Source organism: Melopsittacus undulatus, chromosome 8, assembly GCF_012275295.1.
Source record: "Melopsittacus undulatus isolate bMelUnd1 chromosome 8, bMelUnd1.mat.Z, whole genome shotgun sequence".
Taxonomy (NCBI): Eukaryota; Metazoa; Chordata; class Aves; order Psittaciformes; family Psittaculidae; genus Melopsittacus; species Melopsittacus undulatus.
Genome location: NC_047534.1, coordinates 35,206,824 through 35,226,750, shown reverse-complemented (window position 1 = coordinate 35,226,750; position 19,927 = coordinate 35,206,824). Strand labels below are relative to the sequence as shown.

General features: G+C 47.3%; 1 protein-coding gene across 1 annotated transcript; it reads right to left on the bottom strand.

Moving 5' to 3' along the window:
* Positions 1–580: 580 nt before the first annotated feature.
* On the bottom strand, positions 581–4,759 carry FZD7 (frizzled class receptor 7). The gene has a single exon (XM_005144639.3). It carries the CDS (start codon positions 4,159–4,161, stop codon positions 2,443–2,445), a length of 1,719 nt encoding a protein of 572 aa, XP_005144696.1. The 5' UTR covers positions 4,162–4,759; the 3' UTR covers positions 581–2,442.
* Between the last annotated feature and the right edge of the window lie 15,168 nt (positions 4,760–19,927).

The window sequence follows — 19,927 nt, the reverse complement described above, 5'->3', positions numbered from 1 at the left end:
AGATGACTGTGATAAGAAAGAATGTAGGCTTCGGGGTATCTATTAAGATTAAAGTAAAAGTCACCTGAACAAAATTTGAGATAGCAAAGGTGCTGGGGGAGAAAACAGTCAGTTCAAAACCCTGCCATTTGAAAGCTATTGAAAAGGACCTACTCCTGAGTGTTTCCCTAAAACACCCCACCCATCGAAACGAGGATTTAATTTACAGCACTTATAGCACCCTCTGGTTCTCACTCTCAAAGTCCTTTTGGAATGGGAAGAGAGCATTATCCTTACTTTCCAGATAAGGAAACTGGTTTATCAGCTCACCTTCAGCAAGCGGTGGAGCCTGAAAGGAAAACTTGGTGGGGATGCAAGTATCTCAAGCAAAGGCAAACATTTAAAATGGTCGAAAAATGCAGTCTCCTGCTGTGAGGGGCCAGTTTCTAACCACAGCTGAGTTTCTGCTCAGTGCATTCACCCAAAAGTCCCTTGCATCTCCCACAACAAAGCAGGAGGGGAGACACCACTCAGAGCTGTCCCCCTTCCCCCCTCCTATAACCTGCTGAGTGGTCAAAGACGGAAAGAACTTCATCAGAGCCCTTGTATTAAAAATTATTTATTTAGTGATCTGTACACGGGATGAAGCAGGGCCTCATACAGACCTTCAAAAAAAAAGTAAAAACATAAATACATATTTTCTTACAAAAATGAGATTTACAAAATATACATACTGCACTTGTCTTACGCGTTTGTTTTTCTTCCACGTGCACATGATAAAAGACAAAAACCCGAGCTCTGCAAGTCTGAAATCGGATCTACCAAAGGATTTGGCTGATGGGCCCATTCCTCATGCCCAGACTACTGGTATGCCCCCAGACAGCAGCAGTCTACCCCTCATCCTAAACAGGTTTTCTCTTTTAAATTTCATTCCAGACACTTTTCCCCCCCAAAAAAAGTGAAGAGCAGCTATAGGGCAGAGACTTGCTAAAAATCCAGAATGTCCTATTTTGTCCTTAGGCAAGAATATACACACACAAACATATAAAAACAACCCTTCAGTGAATATAAAGGTGAAAGGAGTATGCAAAAAATAAAATAAGAACAAGGCAACGTAAAAATTTCATAATAGAAAAATCTGTCACATTTCAAAAAGAAAACGAAGCATCCAATAGTTGATTTTTGAATGTCTTTCCTTCCGAGAGGTGAGCACTGGAAACTGATCCAGCTCTATTTTAGCTGAAATTAGAAGGCTCCTCACTCGCGGCGACTGCTTGTTTCTAAATCTCAGCCCCCTCCTGGGCCAGGAGTCACAGCCGCGCAGCTCAGGGAACCTGAGGAGCAGGCACAGGGTCCATCGTGAGCCAAAACTGTTCCTCCTGTCCCCAGAAGCCAGCTGTGTGTTGACTTTACCTGCAGCGAGCCCGCTGCAAAGCGGGAGAGAAAGCAGGTTTATGGGGAGGAAAGAGCAAACTGGTATCTTTATGTTACATATTTTAATGGCTCTCGTTTTGGCAGGTGCTCTTGGTTACACTCTTCTTGCCCTCTAAGTCTTGTGTTTCCTTCAGCTTAGAAAAGACCCACATTGAACGGCAGGAAAACATCCTGCCGCCTCCTTTTTTCATAAAAGGAATGTTTATTTCTGTGAGCTTCTCACATCCAAGGGTGAACCTCAACGACTTCTTTTTGTTAGTTTGCCCATAAAAAACGATCCCATGCTTATGCCTTTCTACATAGAAAACACTTTTGTTTCCCCCTTTGTCTCCTAGAACAAAGGCAAGGGGGAAAAGCCTTCTGCTGAAAAGCAACAAGTCATTTCTTTTCAGGGTGTGGAATAGCAACCCCCTCCTTCCCCACAGCAGCAAGAACAACGGACCGAGGGCCGAATTTTCACTTTAAAACAATTAGAAGAGGTATAACTGAGGTAAAAAGGAACTGACAGAGCAGAGGCACCCCACCGGGCCGTAGCAGGCTGTGCGGTACTCACGTGGTGGCTCCGCCGAGCTGGAAGGAGCCAAGCAGGCAGCGAGCTCAGGCTCTGGCCAGGGTTACCCGGCCCACACCGCAGTTTGACCCCAGCAATTCAGAGAGGGTTTGGCTACTTCTCGGCAGGGGCAGCTCAACGAATCTGGCTTCCCCTCCCACATGTCCAAGGATGCTTTAAGTAAGGTTGGGTTTTTCCTCCTGCACAGGGGTAGCACAAGAGTGACATAAAGGGACTTCTTGCACATGAAGGACTCTCCCATCCTACAGTGGCCTCTTTTTTCTGTGCTCTTCCACTTTAGCTGGGCATAAGCACCGTTGGACACAGTCCATATGAGCCTTTCTGCAAAGATTTTTGTTTGTTTCAAACCCTCTGGGAGGACGAAAATGTTTGGACAAGCCTCCCTTCCTCCCTCTTCAGGGAGCCATTGCTGCCTCCTCTGTGTCTGTGCATGCGTGTGTGAGGGGATTGGGGGGGTCTCATACTGCTGTCTCGCCTTTGCTGCCAGTGCTGAGTCTGTGGTAGAAGCGCCGCCAGGACTGAAGGGTTTTGCCAGACCAGATCCAGAAGCCAGTCGTGATCCCAACAATCATGGTCATGAGGTACTTGATCATGAAGACCGTGAAGTCTGGGCTCATAGGGGCAAAATGGCTGGGACAGGGCACAGCATAGCTTTTGCAGGTCTGGAGGAGCCATGTCTTCTCCCAAGTGCCACGGAAGGCCTGCTCATAAAAGTAACATGCCAGGACAATGGTGGCAGGCACAGTGTACAGGACACTGAAGACACCAATGCGCACCATCAGCTTCTCCAGTTTCTCTGTCTTAGTGCCATCATGCTTCATGATGGTGCGGATGCGAAACAAGGACACAAAGCCAGCAAGCAAGAAAGAAGTGCCAATGAAGAGGTAGACAAACAAGGGCGCCAGCACAAAGCCCCGCAGCGAGTCCACGCTGTAGATACCTACATAACACACTCCACTGAGTACATCCCCATCCACCTGCCCCATGGCCAAGATGGTGATAGTTTTAACAGCGGGCACAGCCCAGGCAGCCAGGTGGAAATACTGGGAGTTGGCCTCAATGGCCTCGTGGCCCCATTTCATGCCAGCAGCCAGGAACCAGGTGAGAGACAGGATGACCCACCAGATGGAGCTGGCCATGCCAAAAAAGTAGAGGATCATGAAGAGGATGGTGCAGCCTTCTTTCTTGGTGCCTTGGGCCACAGTGCGGTAGCCATCCTCAGAGAAGCGCTCAAGACACACCACCCGCTCCTCCAGCAAGAAGCCTGCCGCATAGGCCACCGCTACCATGAAGTAGCAGCCTGAGAGGAAGATGATGGGTCGCTCCGGGTAACTGAAACGGCGCATGTCCACCAGGTAGGTGAGCACGGTGAAGAGGGTGGAGGCGCAGCAGAGCACAGACCACACACCCACCCACAGTCGGGCAAATCGCACCTCTGCCTCCTTGAAGTACATGAGCCCGTTGGGCCGAGCCGGCTCGCAGGGGGCCCCGCAGTCCCGCTCCCCCAGGAACCGGTAGCCCAAGTAAGAGGGCACTTTGAGCTGCCGTGGGCAGGAGAAGGAGAAGCCAGAGGGGGGCTGTGGCGGGGTGAGGAAGTCGGGAAGGTAGCCAGCCGTGGGGTGGGCAGTGGCTCCCCGACCCGCCGCACCGCCAGACCCCGGCGGGGCGTCCGACGTGTTCTGCCCCACGCAGATCTCACCCGCGCCGTGGACGGGGAAGTTCTCGCAACGGAGCCGCTCTGGCCACTGGAAGCCGAACTTGTTCATAAGGGCCTCGCATCCCTGGCGGGCCCGCTCGCAGAGAGAGCGGCAGGGGGGGATTGCCTGTTCCAACACTGTGCACACCGGCGCGTACATGGAGCAGAGGAAAAACTTGAGCTCGGCCGAGCACTGCACCTTGACCAGCGGGTAGAACTGGTGCACCTCCAACCCCGCGTCCTCCTGGTTGGTGTGGCCCAGCAGGTTGGGCAGGATGGTCTGGTTGTAGGCGATATCCGTGCAGAGCGGGATGGAGATGGGTTGGCAGAAGCCGTGGTCCGGCACGGAGATGCCCTTCTCGCCGTGGTACTGTTGCGCCGCCGCGCTTGCAGGGGTCCACAGCAGGGCGGCCAGCAGCGCGGCCAGCCCCAGAAAAGGGCAGCCGGCGGCTGCCGCTCCGCCGCCTATTCCAGTCCTCATCGTCGGGGCGGCCGACGGCCCGGGGAACCGCGGGGAGTCCTTCAGAACCGGGCGACGCGGCACCCCACGGGCATCAGCGCCTGGAGGGCGGCGGCGGGGCCCCTTCCGCAGCGGCGAGAGGAGCGCGGCTCCGCGCGGCCCCTCCGCGACTTTGTTGCTGGGCTCCGGTGGGTCGACCCTTCGCAGCGCGCGGAGCGTCCCTCGGAGAAAGTTTCCGGAGCTGCTCGCGCTGCTGAAGGCGACTGGGAGACTCACGCTAAGCCCGGCGACGGCTCTGACCAGCTCCACGCAGGGTCCCGCGGTGACGGCGGCGAGGCTGAGGCGCTGCTCCCTGCTCGGCTTCGAGGCCCCGGTGCCGGGGATTTAGATTACGGCTAACCGGATTATTACCGCGCCCGGCTGAGCCGTGTATTTTACTGCGGGGCTTAGGGAACTTTTAAAATCCAATTAGTGCGCGATCCTCCCCGCGGCTCGGCTGGGCTCCGCTCCCGATGGGTGCCGCTGCGGGCTGTGCGTCCGGTGCTGCCGTGCCACCTCCCGCCTGGCTCTGCTCCGCCCGCACCGCAGCTCCCGACCCGCCGCCGCGCCGGCACAAAAAAAAGACACATATACGTGCGGGCGCGCCGCGGGGCCCCGCCCCTGCCCCCGGCCCCATTCATAAACCACGCCGGGGGCGGGGCCTCGCCTTGCCCGCCCGCCAATCGCAGCGCAGGGGGCGGGGAGAACGTGCGAGGGAGGGTTAGGGAGGAGGAGCCTGAGTCTTCGAAAAGGGGAAAAGTTGGGAACAACTTTTTCCCATTCCCGGCGGGGCGGGGCGGGGGAGGGAGGAGGAGTTGCCCCGGGGCCCCTCGGGCCCCCATTCAACCCCCCCCTCCCTGTGCTTCAGGGCAGAGCCGGGAAGGGAAGGGAAGGGAGGGGGGACCCAGCCAGCCAGCTCGCTCAGGGTGGCCCGAGTAAACTAAAATTAACTGGCTGCTTTCTGAGCGGGCTTTGAAAACGCCAACAGCTGCCTGTGCCCGCGGTTATTGAAAAAGAACGGGAAAAAATAAAAGGGAAAATAAAAAAAGCCCCAGCGCTCGGGTGCGTTTGCAGAAGGAGCCGATTTCGCTGTCGGGATTGCGTTGCATGTCTGCGCGCCATCACCTCCCCCAGCGTGGGGGGTTTGATTTGTTATCGCAGCATGACCGTTGCTTTCTGCTGGCAGAATAAACGCTTTATTCATGCAGATCTAAGCTTTAGCTGGGGGAAGGCAGCTTTTTTTGAAACGTCCAGTGTTACCTAAGCAAGAGGAGAAATTTTAAATCCCCATCCGCACTGCTGCAACCCGTTAAAACACTCGAAAAAGACTGTAAAAAAAGCAGCAGCTCCTCTGTGGAAGCGCCCAGCCTGCCTACAAGAGAGAAAATGGCAGAGGTTGGGAGAGGTCTGTTACCACCTGCGGGGTGATGCTGAACAGATCTATGCCAGCACACATTTGCTAAGGACAGAAGTGTGGGTTTTGCAGTATAGCTGTGTTTTGAGGTGCACCACTGAAATAAGGGTTGCTGGAACCATCCAGCTTCTGGAACATGCACAGAGAAAGTATGCGCTCAGCAAAAGCCTGCAACAAGGCCTGCTTTTCCTTCACATTGGCCTACCAGAGCCTGTGGTCAAAGAAAGGCGTGGGCCAAATATTATTCAATATACCCCATCCCTCCCTTTGAGGATAGACATCCCCTGAACCATACTATTAAAATTCTTAGTTTTGCTCCTTGGGACTATGCTCCTACTAGCGACTAAGCAAATACACCAATCTGTACATCCTCCAGGGCAGTTCAACAGAGCAGGGTTTGGCTCAGGGAACCACAACAGCAACTGTTGGACAAATGTTTCCCATATCCTCTCCTGCTCATGAACAATGTGTTCTCATGCCCCTTACACCATGGAGCTGCAGCTTTTGTTGCATTTGTTGAGACAAGCTGACAGAAGCGAGCTTACTAAAATAAATGTACTCCTCTAAAAGTGGATGTGTTTTTAAAAATAATACTGTGCTCTCCAAAATATGTATGAGCAGGACGAGCTGCTGGTGGCTGCAGCAGTTGTTTCTGGAACAAAAACCTAAGTCTTGTCTTCATTCTGTTACAGCTGTTTGAGTGTGCCTTACAGGAACTTCAGGGTTTTTGTTTGTTAAGGCTCGTTATCTAAATTCCTTACTTTTCTGCACCTAGTGACTAAGCAGGTTTTTGAGATACTCTTCACCTAAATAACCTCCCATGGTAAAAAGTTACACAAACTTGTCTACTCTGTTGTTTGTTCCTTGGCTGTTAGTAACCTTCAAAAATATATTATTTCCAGTCTTTTCCTTTTTTTCCTTTCCATGCCATCTTTCTGTAACACTCCATGAGCTGTTGAGTCACTTATCTGTTATAATCACCTTAAAGCCTCTATTTTCTCTTTGGCTTATTTAGCTGACTTCATCTGCAAAGCATTTTGTGATATTCACTAAAAAAGCACTGGATAAAAGGAGATGTTTCACTGGCAGGCAATGACAATGCAGAGAAAGTAAAGCAACTGCAAACTTTCTGCCCCATGCATCACTAGTTCTGCTTTTTGCATCTAAAGAGACAAGTGCAGAGCTAGTAAAATTGTATTGCAAGAAACTATGTTTCAGCAATAGGGAGACAGTGACAGAAACTATTCAGAGTAAGGAATGTCAAATCAAGCGGCAAGACTTTGGGTATTTATTTACAAAACAGGGCAGATGGCATCAGTAGTTCTCCCTGTTTTCTACCAATCCCATTTGTTAGAGTCATTCATCCAAACCATGGTACCAACAGAGATGACAGGGAGCTCTGGTATGTGCTATAAAAGCTGTGTGACTCCATTACACTTATCATGAACATAATGTATAATTGAAGCAAAAGGAAAAAAGAAAGAAGTGGAAGACCAGGCAGAAAGGAAGAAGAAAGAAGAGCTGTATCCTAGATTGTTTCTTAAGGAGATGAGAAGAGAGTAAACATCACATGTAATGGTGCTGCTAGGCCATCCCAGATAGCTGGAATGTGCAACAGGATTTACTAAGATGGAGAAAGAAAGTCTCTTGGGCATGTTACCGAATGCCAAAAGATTTTTTTTCCTATTTAGACCCACTGGGAGATGGGATACAATCACCGAGAGAGGCAGTGGCAGGCTCAAACCAGCAGATTGTCACCTAAGACAATCCCAGGCTCCTAAATCAGTCTAGGACATCCTGACAGCTTTCAGGGGGTAATTACAAAGAACCCCAAAATGCCAGGTATCCCAAAGCATCCAGAAACTCCATAAACACCATCAGCCAATGCTTTGAAAGGTAGCAAACTTGTGCTGTCTCCTGTTCTTACCTCAATCTAAATTCACAAGCATTAGCTTGCAAAATTACTTAAATTTCCCCGCAGCAGGGAAATGAGGGATTCTCATCAGGCACCGTTAGCCAGGTTATCAGCCACCCAGAACAAACGTGCTGTGCAGGACTTGGCAGCATCCGAGAAACTGTCTATTGCAACCACACAGCAGTTCAAAAGGTTTTCTCTAGAAGTCTCCTAACCACCAGTGTTCTAAGTATCTGCATGGTTTGACAGCAAGAAACCTTCGCAAGCAAAGTCCTGCCTTCCTAGGGAGGAATTGTTAGGAACAAACAATTACCTGTCTTTATACACATTTAAAAATAAATCCAGTTCAACTTCCAAGCTAGTGAGGAGCAGCATTTCTACATTATGTCTTTTCCTGCTGTTTTAAAGCCTCCTTAATTTGGGCCAATATATTTTCCCTTGTTTCTTATCCCATCTGATAGAACACTCTTCCCATGGGGGGAGGGAAATCAAAACAAAACAACCCCTCCCCACCCCACCACTTATTTTGGGTGCCTGAGGGTGAGCATTTTCACATTACACACTGCAAGGCTTCCAGTCCTCTTTTCCCTCAGAAGAACAAAGACCATCGCTTCCCCCTTCTCCTTCCACTAGAAACTTGATGGGCCTCACTAGCTGCCCTGCTAACCAGCGCTGTCACTATTGCCTCGGTGCCATTGCCTCAACTGTGAGGTTTGTCCCAGCTACATTTGGTTAATAACTTCCATGACACTTCTAACCTCATCATTTTGAAGCATACTTACATGTAGCTTTACATGATCAGGCAGGCTATTGAGCTAAGAACATCAAAATTTGCACTCCCTAAAGCTTAGTGGGGAAGTGCCAGGAGCCTGGGGGGAAATAATACATTTGCCTATTTTACATAATGATTTGCATAATTATAAATAAAGTAAGTTCACAATATTATATCTGCTTGCATTTTTATCAGTCTGATAGATTAACTTGTGTCTTGTCTGAACTCACTAAAGAAATCTAGTCTTCTGTAATGAGGAGGGGGAGCCTGGTATTTCACAGGCAGGGAGTGGGGAAGGCAAGCCTCTGCCCCCCATCATGGAGCCATAATTTGAAATTAGATTGAAGACATAAGAAACTGGTTGAAAAAAGCATATGGAGAGGGCACAGGTAACAAAAGGAAGGGGATTACTGCTGGAGGGGATGTGGTTTCCCACAGTGAAAGAGGTAAAAGCTGGTTGCATCATGGATTTGTAAGATAATTATTAGCTTATGAAGTAGTATCCCAAAGGATACAGGGAAGCAGCACTGCCTTCCACATTTATGATCAAATTGGGGAAAACATTAGGAAACATTCACAAAGATGGGCTATCAGGCTGATGATTGCTTTCATCTCCCAGATCCATGAATAAGAAAACAAAACCTGGAGTTGATCTGCTCATCCCTGCTCAGCAGTTCAGTGAGGACATGGATTACATTTTAACCCTTGCATGGCACTTTGAATTCCCCCATTTCTTTAAAGTGAATTCAGTCTGCTTTCTCACAGTTTTAGGGTTGCAGAGTATGTTTGGTATAAAATGCAGGCAATTCCTCCCTATTACACTTCCTTAAGCTAGGTGGGTTTTTTAACAAAACAGATTCTCTGCTGGCAGCAGTATTATCAGCCAGACCCTGTGATCATTCTGGGTACTTGGACTCTTCCAGGACTGCTGTAGCTGATCTTGGCCAATTCCATGTACAGTTGGATATGCGATGGATCAATCTGGGCAGTACCACAGGGAGAACTGTTTGGGATGGAGCTGCCCCAGGGTCCCTTCTCTCTGCCCCTGGCCACCTTCTCTCAGATGCTGCAGGAGTCTCAGCCTCATGGGTGCTCAAGCTTATCCTGAACTTCTCCCAGTGTCTGTGAAAATGACTCGTAAGACTGCAAAGGTCTCTAGCAGAGATAACAACAACAATAATAATGCTTTATAAGCCTAAAAGTATTACAGATACAAACAGAAATCAATATACCTTCCTCTGCTTGCTCTCACCGTTGTGGAATGCTTTTCAGGAATTTGGCTATTGTCTTTTTGTGGTCCAGACTCACCTTCTCAGAACTATGGTCCTCCAGCCTCTCTTCTGCACCATGGATCCTTGACCTCATCTAGACTCTCAGACATACATTTTCCTCCAGATTTCAATGATTGCTGTTCCTTCTGTGTGATTCCCCTTTGCATAAATCTCCCTTGAGTTTCTGAGGACAATGACAAGTGCTAACACCTGATCTCTAGGTCCTTCCTGAAGGAACTGCACAATTACAAAGCCCAGCTGTCTGCAGAAATGCCAGAGGAAACTAGTTCTCCTTCCTTCAGCCAGCTGACTTGATATAGCTGTCCCATTTGTGTAGCTGCCATTAGTGTGCCTTCAATCTCTTCTCCTGGAGCATTTGTATGCAGCTCTAGCAATGTAAGGCTGACTGAGGTGTGTAACAATTTAATAAAAACCAGCCAGGTTTCTCAAGTTTGTGCATAAATTTCCCATCTTATTGCAGATGGGGCTACTATACTTTAAGTTTTGCTTCCAGCACCAGGATTGGTGGGGACATAGTGAACTCTGATCACTCTCCTGTTGATGCCCTGGGATTGTGAGGGATGCAGTGGTGAAATGCATTGTGCTGTGTCTTTTGTCATTTATGCCCAACCTTGTTTTATTTTTTTCTATAGACTCATCTATTTGAGATAGTATTTTAAATCCTCTTTAATGAACAGACAGAAGGCTAGCACTTGTCCAGTTTGAGTTGATGGGTAAGGTTTCATTTGTTTCAGTGGAAACAGAGCAGGATACTCATCAAAACCTCAAGCTCTGTTTATGTAGGAAGAAGAACCAGATTTGGCCCAAAATAAAAGATGGGAAAGATTCACTATATCATTAAGGCCCTGCTATTACATATGCTAGTGGTGTAATTAATCTCATTTAGAATGCCTTGAATAATGGGACTATTGCCATCTCTCTTAGGACATGGTTCTGCCATCTAACAATCATATTGGCAGGAAGCCACTGCCTGATGTTCGAACAAATGGTTTGTCTTTGCTTGATTAAGACTCACTAAAGATGACTGTAGCCTCCAGAAATATGTTGTTTCCAAAGCTTTGAAAACAAGGGAAGAAGAGCAGTTATTCAATACAGAACCTGCCAGATGTCTAAAGAGGCTAAGGAATTCCTAAGCCTCTGTTTACAAAATCCTCTCTCCTCCTCCCATGAATGCTTAAATTACCAATCACTGCTACCATCCTATGTTTAGGGTGAAATTTCCTTAACCGATTCCACTTCCAAAATTGGATTGGAAAGAGAAACAAACATTTTAATTACTTTTATTTTCCCTCTTCCTGATGGGCTTGCACAAATTAACCCTTGTCCTCCACAATTACAATTAAACTCTTCAACAGAATTGTTTCTTCCTTTGGTCCCAATCATGCCCCTGGAGATGCTGAAGTGGTTCCCTACTTGAGGCCATGTGAAGGTTTGCTATGCAGGGCTACTGCCTGCTGCATCCCTGCAAGCCCTGGAGATGGCTGATGCTGCTGCATGGAGAATTTCCCTTTCCAGGACAGTCCCCACGCAGCAGTGACCCAAAGTGCATTCCAATAAAGCAGTATGTTAAGGAAAAGGGGTAGAAACCTAATGCCAGTGCCTACAGACAGCTCTCCTGAGAAACTGAGTTCATGGAGTCTGTGCACCAGCATCACATACTTTCTTCTGCCTTTATTTAACCAGTTCTTTCTAAACTATGATCTACATCAGTGTCAGTCTGCATTGACTGGACTCTCTTGGAGCTGGTACTCTGCATGGCACTGGAGATATTAAGCCGATTTCCTTCCATGGAGGGAGGGGAACCAGAAAGCAGCACTTCAAATAAGCTCCCTCCTCATGGAGTCTCTGAAGGGAATGAGAGACCATTTTCTTAATTACATGTTCATTAGTATGTTTAGTGCTCTCCTCCCTCTCTTCCCCCAGCCCTGCCACCTGGGAGTTCCTACTATGTTACTGGAAAGCCACAGAGGTTTATTTAAATACCACATAGTCAGATTGGAATGAAAAGCTATGAAGCTTCCCCTCTTTAATACTTTTTGAAATTATTTATGGGCTATGCTTCTTGCCTACGTAGAAGGTGCCTTCTGAGATTCCTGCAAGTCAATGCAGAAATAGCTGTTTGAATTGAGCAATAATTAGAAGCATATGGAGCAAAGCAAATCATCAGAGAAATACCATTCTGCTAAAGAAACACTGCTGTCTGAAATAGATTTCCGCTGCATGTAACGTTTTCTCATATGGGCTAAAAAGAAATAACATCGTGTGTCTGGTTTGCACCTACCAAAGCTGGGAAATTCAAAGTAACGTCTGTAATTCTGCTCTGCATTCAGTCTAATACTGCATGGCGTTTGCAGCCCCTATGTCTGCCTGGGCCACAGTTACAATTTTTCTTTGCTAGACCTCAGAACAGCTTCTTTTAGTGAATGTGTACATATATGTATTTAATTCTTTTCGGTTTTAAGGGTTTAAAATGCTGAGGAATTGTTTGTGACTTCAGACGTGGTTATGATCTTTTGTAATCTGCAGGCTCAGTCTGGGGAAGGTACTCAGAGCTCTCAAATCCCAATTTGCTGCCAAATTCTTATGTGCTTGATGTGGTAGATTGTTTCACTCCTGACTTCTAAAAATAGCAGGTCCTGCTCTCCTTGCTCCCACAGATCATCCCTTTGAGTTTAGAGATAACTGAAAACTCTCAGCACCTCAAGGGGAGACGTACAGCATCCAAGCTCAAATTTTAACTCTCTTTGCTTTGCTTACACAAGTGCAACTGGATGCAGTTTCTTGTAGGGCTTTTGTTGAACCATGTTGTTGGCGTGAGATGATTACAACTTATTGACCTGATAGCCAGTCATAAAGCCATATTTTGGTCAGCTGCTACATGTGTAAAGCCGTGCTTTTAGTGATGAACTTGCTCATGTTCATACTCCAATGTAATGGAGTATCCACCAGCCATTTTAAAAAGCAACAGTGTTTTATAATTACAAAAATACAAAACATCTCTGAAAACATAAATATTGTAGGAGTCCACAGTGTTCAAATCTTGTGCTGCTCCAGAGTGTTTACAAACAGGTTTGAGTGTTTTGCCTGGAGCAGAACTCATTCCTAGACAAAAAGCCTGATTTTGAAGGAAATCATAAACGTTGGCAGGATGCTTTTCTCTCCCTGATGTGAACGAGCAGCCTGCACTGGGCTCAGTGAGGCTGCGGTGTGCTCAGAGGAGTTGTACAAGTCAGGCAGGCGCTGGTCTCACCGGTGCGGCGAGGAGTGAGTGTCGCAGCCAGACCTGTGGTGTAGGAAGTGATGCTCGGAATGCAATAGGTGGCATTCTTCTGTTTGACCCTGCCTCCCAGCCCCGTACTGCTGTAGGTGCAGGGTTTTGCCTGGGGTGTGAAAACTGAAGTTCCAGCTGCTGATAGCTATTAAAGTGGAATTGCACAAGTAGAGATGTTAATGCCGGTGTCTTTGCTGAGCTCCTAGTGGTTTGCTTTGGTAAAGGCTGTTGCAGGTGGGGGTGGGGGGATAATACAGGAAAATGACCTAATTAAAACAAAGACTTTCTGGGCAAAAAAAAACAGGTCCTCCAGTAGCATCTTAGAAACTGCACCACATGATGTGTTTGCAATGGTGGAGGAGTGGTGAGCCTGGAAACTGCAAATGGATATTGATAGTGTTATTTTAAAGTTGGTGATCCATGAGTGTCTGTGAAGTGCTTTAAATTGGTTTTACCTGAATTTGCTTTACAGCCCCCTCACTGAAGCCAGCATCATGCCAGTGGCCCCTGGCTAGGGAGGCAATAAGCCTCTGAAAATATGTTGTTGTTATTGTTATGAACTAAGTGCAGCGTGGTCCTTGGTGCTTTCCTAGACACAGCAATACAGGCATTTTCTGCCCAGTGAGATCTTATTCATGCAGATTCTCGTTGTGGTAGAGGAGGGTGTTGACTCATGAAACAGCCTGTGGGAAGTGGGACAGCTGAAGTGGTGAATGTCCCCAGCTCATTCCCCTGCCCTGTGCCAGGGATCACTGCCTCCAGGGCAAGGACATCTGGACTCCGCTCCAAGCCATTTTAGCACTGCCGTTGTGTTACCCGGTATGTTAGAGCAGTTCAAACTTCGCCCTTCGCTTACTTCCCCCCTTTGGGCTCCAGGCTAAGGTGGTTTCTGGAGCCTCTTTACTTCTGGCCCAGAGATCCTTACGTGAGGGGCAGCTGTTCGTGGGAGAGCAGCAGGGCAGGGCGAGGCGGTGGGAGCTGCCGCAGCCATCTGATTTTCGTCTGTGTCTGTGACTCAACACTCTCCCTGACCACAAGGGTCAGCTCTTTGTGAGTAAAGTCTATAGGCGTTGGTCCCTAGATATTATACAGATATGGTGAATCTGGGTTCTCTGAAGCAACCTGAGCAGCTGGGTAATAGCTACTCACCAGCTTCCAAATCTGCTCAATGATTTTGAAGAGAAAGATTCTATTTTCAAGTTTTTCTAAGGCAGCTGTGCTCAAAACATTGAAAAATCTAAGAAAGCATATCTTAAATCTTTTTGTTTCAGGTTTTGTGGGGTTTTTTTCTGCTGTTTTTTTTTTTTTAAAGTGAGACTGCCTCTCTCCCTTTAAGATGTTCTCAGACTCTGGGTGCCCACCACCAAGGCCATGGGTGGGGAAGAGACCCAAGGACCCAAGCTGCTTTTGAGCTTCTTCAGAGGTCCACCCCAACGAAGATGCTTGTGAGCTGCAACTGAAGCCAGGCAGCTGGGAGCCAACACAAGTGGTATTTTGCTAGATGAATTCCCTAGGGTCTGAGAGCTTGTTTCCTAACAGGGCCAGCTTTTGTCCATCTTTAAAAATAGTGATCTCAAAGTATGCATTTTTTCCACTATCGAAGTCCCTCTTGAAAAGAATTGTTTGTTGAAAACACCAAGAAAATTCAATTTACTGGTAGGATTTGAAGTAGTCTCTTTCAAGCATGATGGAAAAAAATGACAATTGGGATAGGAGAACATGTGGAAGCACCATGGGGGAAAACCCAAAATGTACATCATCCCAATATTTTTTTTTCTGAAAAACACTTGAAAAAAGACACTTTCATGAATAGGAAGAGGGTATGTGACACTCTCTGCCTATTCATGAGCATACAGTTAAAAGAAAAATCAGGTCCATTTTTAATGCAGAAATGCCAAGTGTTTCTCTTTGTAAACAGAAACAAACCCAAAAGCTGAGTAAACCCAAATAGTATAGCTGCCTCCAAGCCCAAGCACCCCCTTGAGTGGAGGAGGAATTAGTGGCTTGCATAATCAAGCCTGGGGAGCTCATTTTGTCATGTTCAAAGGGCCACAGTGGTGCAACAGTAGGGGTGGAGGGATCAGCAAGCACCAACAATGAAATCCCTTCATTTTTCCAATTTAAGGCCTGAGTAGAGGAAATGCAAAACTCTTCTTTCTTTGCTCTCTTTTTCTTTTTTCCTTCTTTTTTTAAAGGCAGATGAAAAAAGCGAGGCAGTAAAGGAGCCAGGTTGACACCTGTATCTGTGACAGCTCAGGCAAGGGAAATAGTGGGAAAGGATCGGCTGGCAGCAGTTTGAAACTGTCCCCTTCCTGACTTGGAAGCTTTGACTGATGGCGCAGCTTTGTGCAGCCATATGGTCGAACATCTTGAAGAGCCAGCAAAGGGGTGCTGGTGCCAGTGCTGGGAAGGGGAACCAAGCCATTATTGGAAACCAGATCTCTGAGAGACAGGGACCATTAGTACAGAGTCCTGCTTTATGCTCCACTGTCCCCTCTGCGCATAGGCCTTGGCATGGCACTGGGGTGAAAGCAAGACCTAGCCTGGCTGTTGGGGAGCTGTGGTTAGAAGGAAGGGCTTTTTCCTCAGTGCTTAGTGCACAGTGTGGTCTCTTTACCACACTGTGCACTAAGCATTTCTTTCCTCTTTACAAGCACTCAGACGCAGTCCCTGGTTTTATTAATCCAAACCCAAATTTGGCTTTGTTATAAACTACCACACTGGTTCCCTCTGCAAAAGAGCCACTGCAGCACCAGGAGGACAGGGTTTGTTCAGCCCAGGCTGCAGCTGCGACCAGAGGGGAGCAGAGCTCCCCAGTCATTAATGTAAGGCAGGAGCAGGGCCAGCAAGATAAGAGTTGTAATGACCACTGTGGGTTCCCGCTTACACTTTTATTACTTGGTACATTACATTTGTTTCCAGCAGAGAAGAGTTTATGTGTGCGTGGCTGCATTGGTTGTGTTGGACCGAGCTCCCTACATGGTTATGTGGATGGACTCCAGGGACAGAGTTGCACTTCCCCTTAATAAGCTCCTCGCACCACATTAAAGATAAAAGGAGAAGGGAAATATTTATATTCTGACAAAGCAGCTCTTCCCTTCAGGCTCTTGTTTTATTTATTAGCTTGCTCTGTCCCTCTTTTGCAGTTTTTTCTCTCTCTTTCAGTGCCTTTGCTCTCTTTTTCTCCTTTATTCACTAATTTCATCCCTGGGAGACAGTGACAGCAAAAACTTACGAATTGCTGCCCAAGACATCAGATTCAAATTGGGTAATTCCCAGTTGATAACTACAACTCTCCCCCCATCTGTGTTTTTAACACAATGTAATGATTTATAGTGCTTAAGCAATTGAATATAGTGCATCTGGTTTACTCCAATTGCTTTGGCTGAAGCTGTAGAAATAGGGCAAGTTGGCTTTTTCATGGTTGTTGTTGGTTGTTTGTTTTTTATACAGTGCGACACAGATGCTGAATATCCTCCCTTGTTTGTGTAAGCAGTGAAAACCACTATCATTCTTGTCTGGAGAAGCCCTTACTGAGGCATGACACAGCTACACTGAGACCTTTCTAACCTCATTCATCAAACACTTCCTTTCCTCTGAGGCCTTATCCCGGGGGACCATTCATTTCCTTCAACTAATATGCCACACGAAAGGAATCTTGGGTAAATTCCTGTGTCTGGGTCTAGCTTGGAATTTGTGTAAAGGCTCAAGAAAGGAGAGGAATGATACAAGTACTGGCAATACGTGGTATTCTTGTCCATTCTGCTTCTTTTGCTCTTTCTCAGACACCACAGAAAATCATGTGCTGTCCTACAATGTCAGGGGACAACAGTGTCCATATTGCAGCTATTCTTAGAGCTGTATTTTTCTTGCCACAATCAAGCAACTTTCTGCTAAGAGTGAAGTATCAAATTTAAGAGAGTTGGTGCCCAGAAACTTCACCTCACTGACACTGTTATGTTTCTGCCTGTTTTCATAGAATTGCAAAACATCTGCAAAGCCCAGCCTTTACACCACCGCAGTGAAGTGGTGGAAGCTGCACACTGCTCAGTGAGTTGCAGTGGGCTGGGGGATGAGGCTGGATCTTACCGTTGGCAATCACCCCCCAAAAAAGCCCCACAGCTGTTTTCAGGCTGATCAGGAAGACAAAGGAATTTGTTAATTGATTTTTCTCCCTCCCATATCAATTAATGAAGCCCATCAAGGGAGATGTGTGCTCTTCTCTCTTGGTTAATTAATCCTTTTCCTTTCTCTCCACGAATAATGGCAATAAAGCAATTAGCAAAGGATTTGCAGGGTGTGGAGCAGTGACAGATTCCTCCAGTCCCTCTGCAGCTCAAGCTGTTCAGCACTGCTGCAATTCAGTCTCTCTCTGAAGGGATTTGTCACCCACCCTTTGCGGTGTGGCTGCTGAAAGCCCGGCCTCCTCAAGATGTGAACCCCCCAGCTTGCTTTCCTCTAAGGGAGTGTTAACAATTTCGGTGCCAGTCTTTGGCAAAGGCTCCCCTCCGGGACAATGGCACCAGCCTTCAAAAGTGACAGGTACTGGCTGCCTGTGGCACCACCATCCCCATAGCCTCTGAGTCTGTGGCTCCCAGGGAAGGGGGCAACTCCAGCACCACAATGCTGCTAGAACAGCAGTCCCACTGCCTCCATCTTCTGTCCCAGCCCCATCCTCCTATCCCAGCCCATACACGTGCTCTCCCTCCCTGAAAGCCCTCAGTGAGCAGTTCAGGTCTCTCAGCCAGTAGAAAAGAAACCTACCTAAGCTGTAAACCCTGCAGGGGAGGAACTACAGGAGGAAGGAGCTATCCTCTCCACTCTGTAACAGTGAGGTATTGAATGGCTTTTGCCATTCTCCCCAGATGCTAGGAATCACCTCAACAGCTGTCTCCAAACTCCCTGACACAACTGCCCTGATGGTGAATGCCTTTTGTGGAAAGGAGCACAGCTGCACAGTGGGGGATGTGCTGGAATAGGGAGCAGTATGTGGGTATGGGATATCACACCCTGACGAGGCATCTGTCCCTGTGCTCAGCTGCCCAAGTTGCTCTTTTTCAGCATCTCTCCTAGGTGTCTCCCTTTTCCTGAAGCATGCAGGTGAGTCCTGGCAATTTGTCCATGGCAGCAGCAAAGACCAGATTCCAGCCTCGGACAAGGGCATTAATGACAATTTATGGTTAGAGATGTTCATATGTTGGGTGGTTAAGGTGAGGCAGGGCTCAAGGATTTTAGGTATTTTTTAGGCAAGCTTGGGAAGCCAGTGTGGTGTGACCTGCTTCTGCCTACTTCCACTCACACCTCTGCACAGGGCTTGGCATGAAGGGGGTGAAAGTTGGCTGCACAACAGGGAGCACAACACACTTGACTGGTTTTGATCATTAATGGTATTAATGGTTCTGAATAATTGTTTCTTATAATTTGCCTTTAGATGTTAATATCAAAGAGTAAGTTTGTTGATAATGTCCCATTTAAGGGAAGCTTTATAGAGTATTCTGGTTTTCCTGCTGCTTAAGGAGATTACCAGCATGTAAGAGTAAGTGGCAGATCCTGAAACACTGCAGCAATCTTCCTTTCTGCCCACAGCTCCCCTTCTGCCTTCTCATTAGCAGCAATGGTTTATTGTTGGAAGGCCCATCTTCACTTTCCTTCTGGAGGCACAAAAAACTGGAGATGAAATTCTCCCCTTTCTGCGCTCCTGGCTATGAAAAGTGAGAGCCCTTCTGGTTGCCCGAGTGTCACAGTCACCTGGGAAGGGCAGGCAGATCCCAACAGCCCTGTATAGAATGCTCAGTGAAGTGATGCCTTCTGCACTGATAAAATCCTGAGGGAATGAACACTGGGCTCTGAGTACCCCCACTCCCTGTTGGCTCTCAGGCTTTCAAGAGGAAAAAAGTCTCATCTTAACGTGCCAATTATCAACAATGGTAGTCCTGCAGCCATGCTGTCAGCCAGCATCCCCTTGCAGGGATTAGGGTGGATGCTGCAAAATGACTGCAAGAACCTAAGGAAATTCTCAGTATGTGAAGGAATGTGTCCAGCTGTCCTTCAGCCAAGGTGTTTTACCCCAGTGAAAAGGGGTGACACATGTTTGGTTGTCCCTCAACCTCCCATGGCCATCCCAGCCAGGCTGGTCAGCCCTGTGCTGTTGCTGTGTGTCCCACAGGCTTTGTGAGCTGCCCAAAACCCATGAAGAAAAGAGCTGTTGAGCTCTTCTAAGAAGCATCTTCTGCTCTGGACTGCTTCATCAGACTGAATTCCTACTTCCCAACTCAGGCTCCACAAAATTAACTTCTTGATGTAAAGTACATAATTGTACTGCACAGCCCCTAAATATATCTGGTTGTGTCAATCCTTCTGTCGTTGTGGGGAAGTGTCTTGGGTTTTTCCTTTGTATATCACATCACTTGCTCACCGCTGCCATGCCTATCTCTATTTTCAAATGTAAACTTGGTGTGCCACTATCGAGTGACAGTGAAGAGATGTGGATGTTCTGTGTGACAGCATGTATATAGTAGATGCATATTTTTCCTTAAGGCAAGATGCAATGTTTCATCCCAAGGGAAAGAAGAATGACCTTTAGTCTGTCTGGATATTTTACAATCTGTCCTTCCTTTTCTATTTCCTGTGAGGTTAAAGACCTGCTGGTGATGATTAAAAGTACAGCAGTTCCTTCTCTCTTTAAATAGTTTTTTTGAGTTATTTCAGAAGCAAGGGGCCAGGAAGGTTTAGTTGCATCTTCCTTTACATCCTGATGTCCACCAAAAATCAGATTCTGCTGCATTTTACTCTCTAGCAGTTGAACATCCCCTATCCCTCACAAATGCACTCCCAGAAGGGTGCATTTTGCAGCCTTCATACCAACAGCTTGCTTGCATAGTGCCAGCGCGGGATCTTTAGACTGCAGCTCCTAGCACTTCTGGGTCTGCATAGATTAGCATCTTAGCTGTGGGGAGGCAAGTTCAACAATTTATTCCTAATTAAAACAGAAATGGTGGTCAGGGTTCATGTCAGATCTGTTTCCTTGGGCTCCTTTTCTAGTCCATAACTGCAATATGTTTTTCTGCAGAACGCTGGCAAGGAT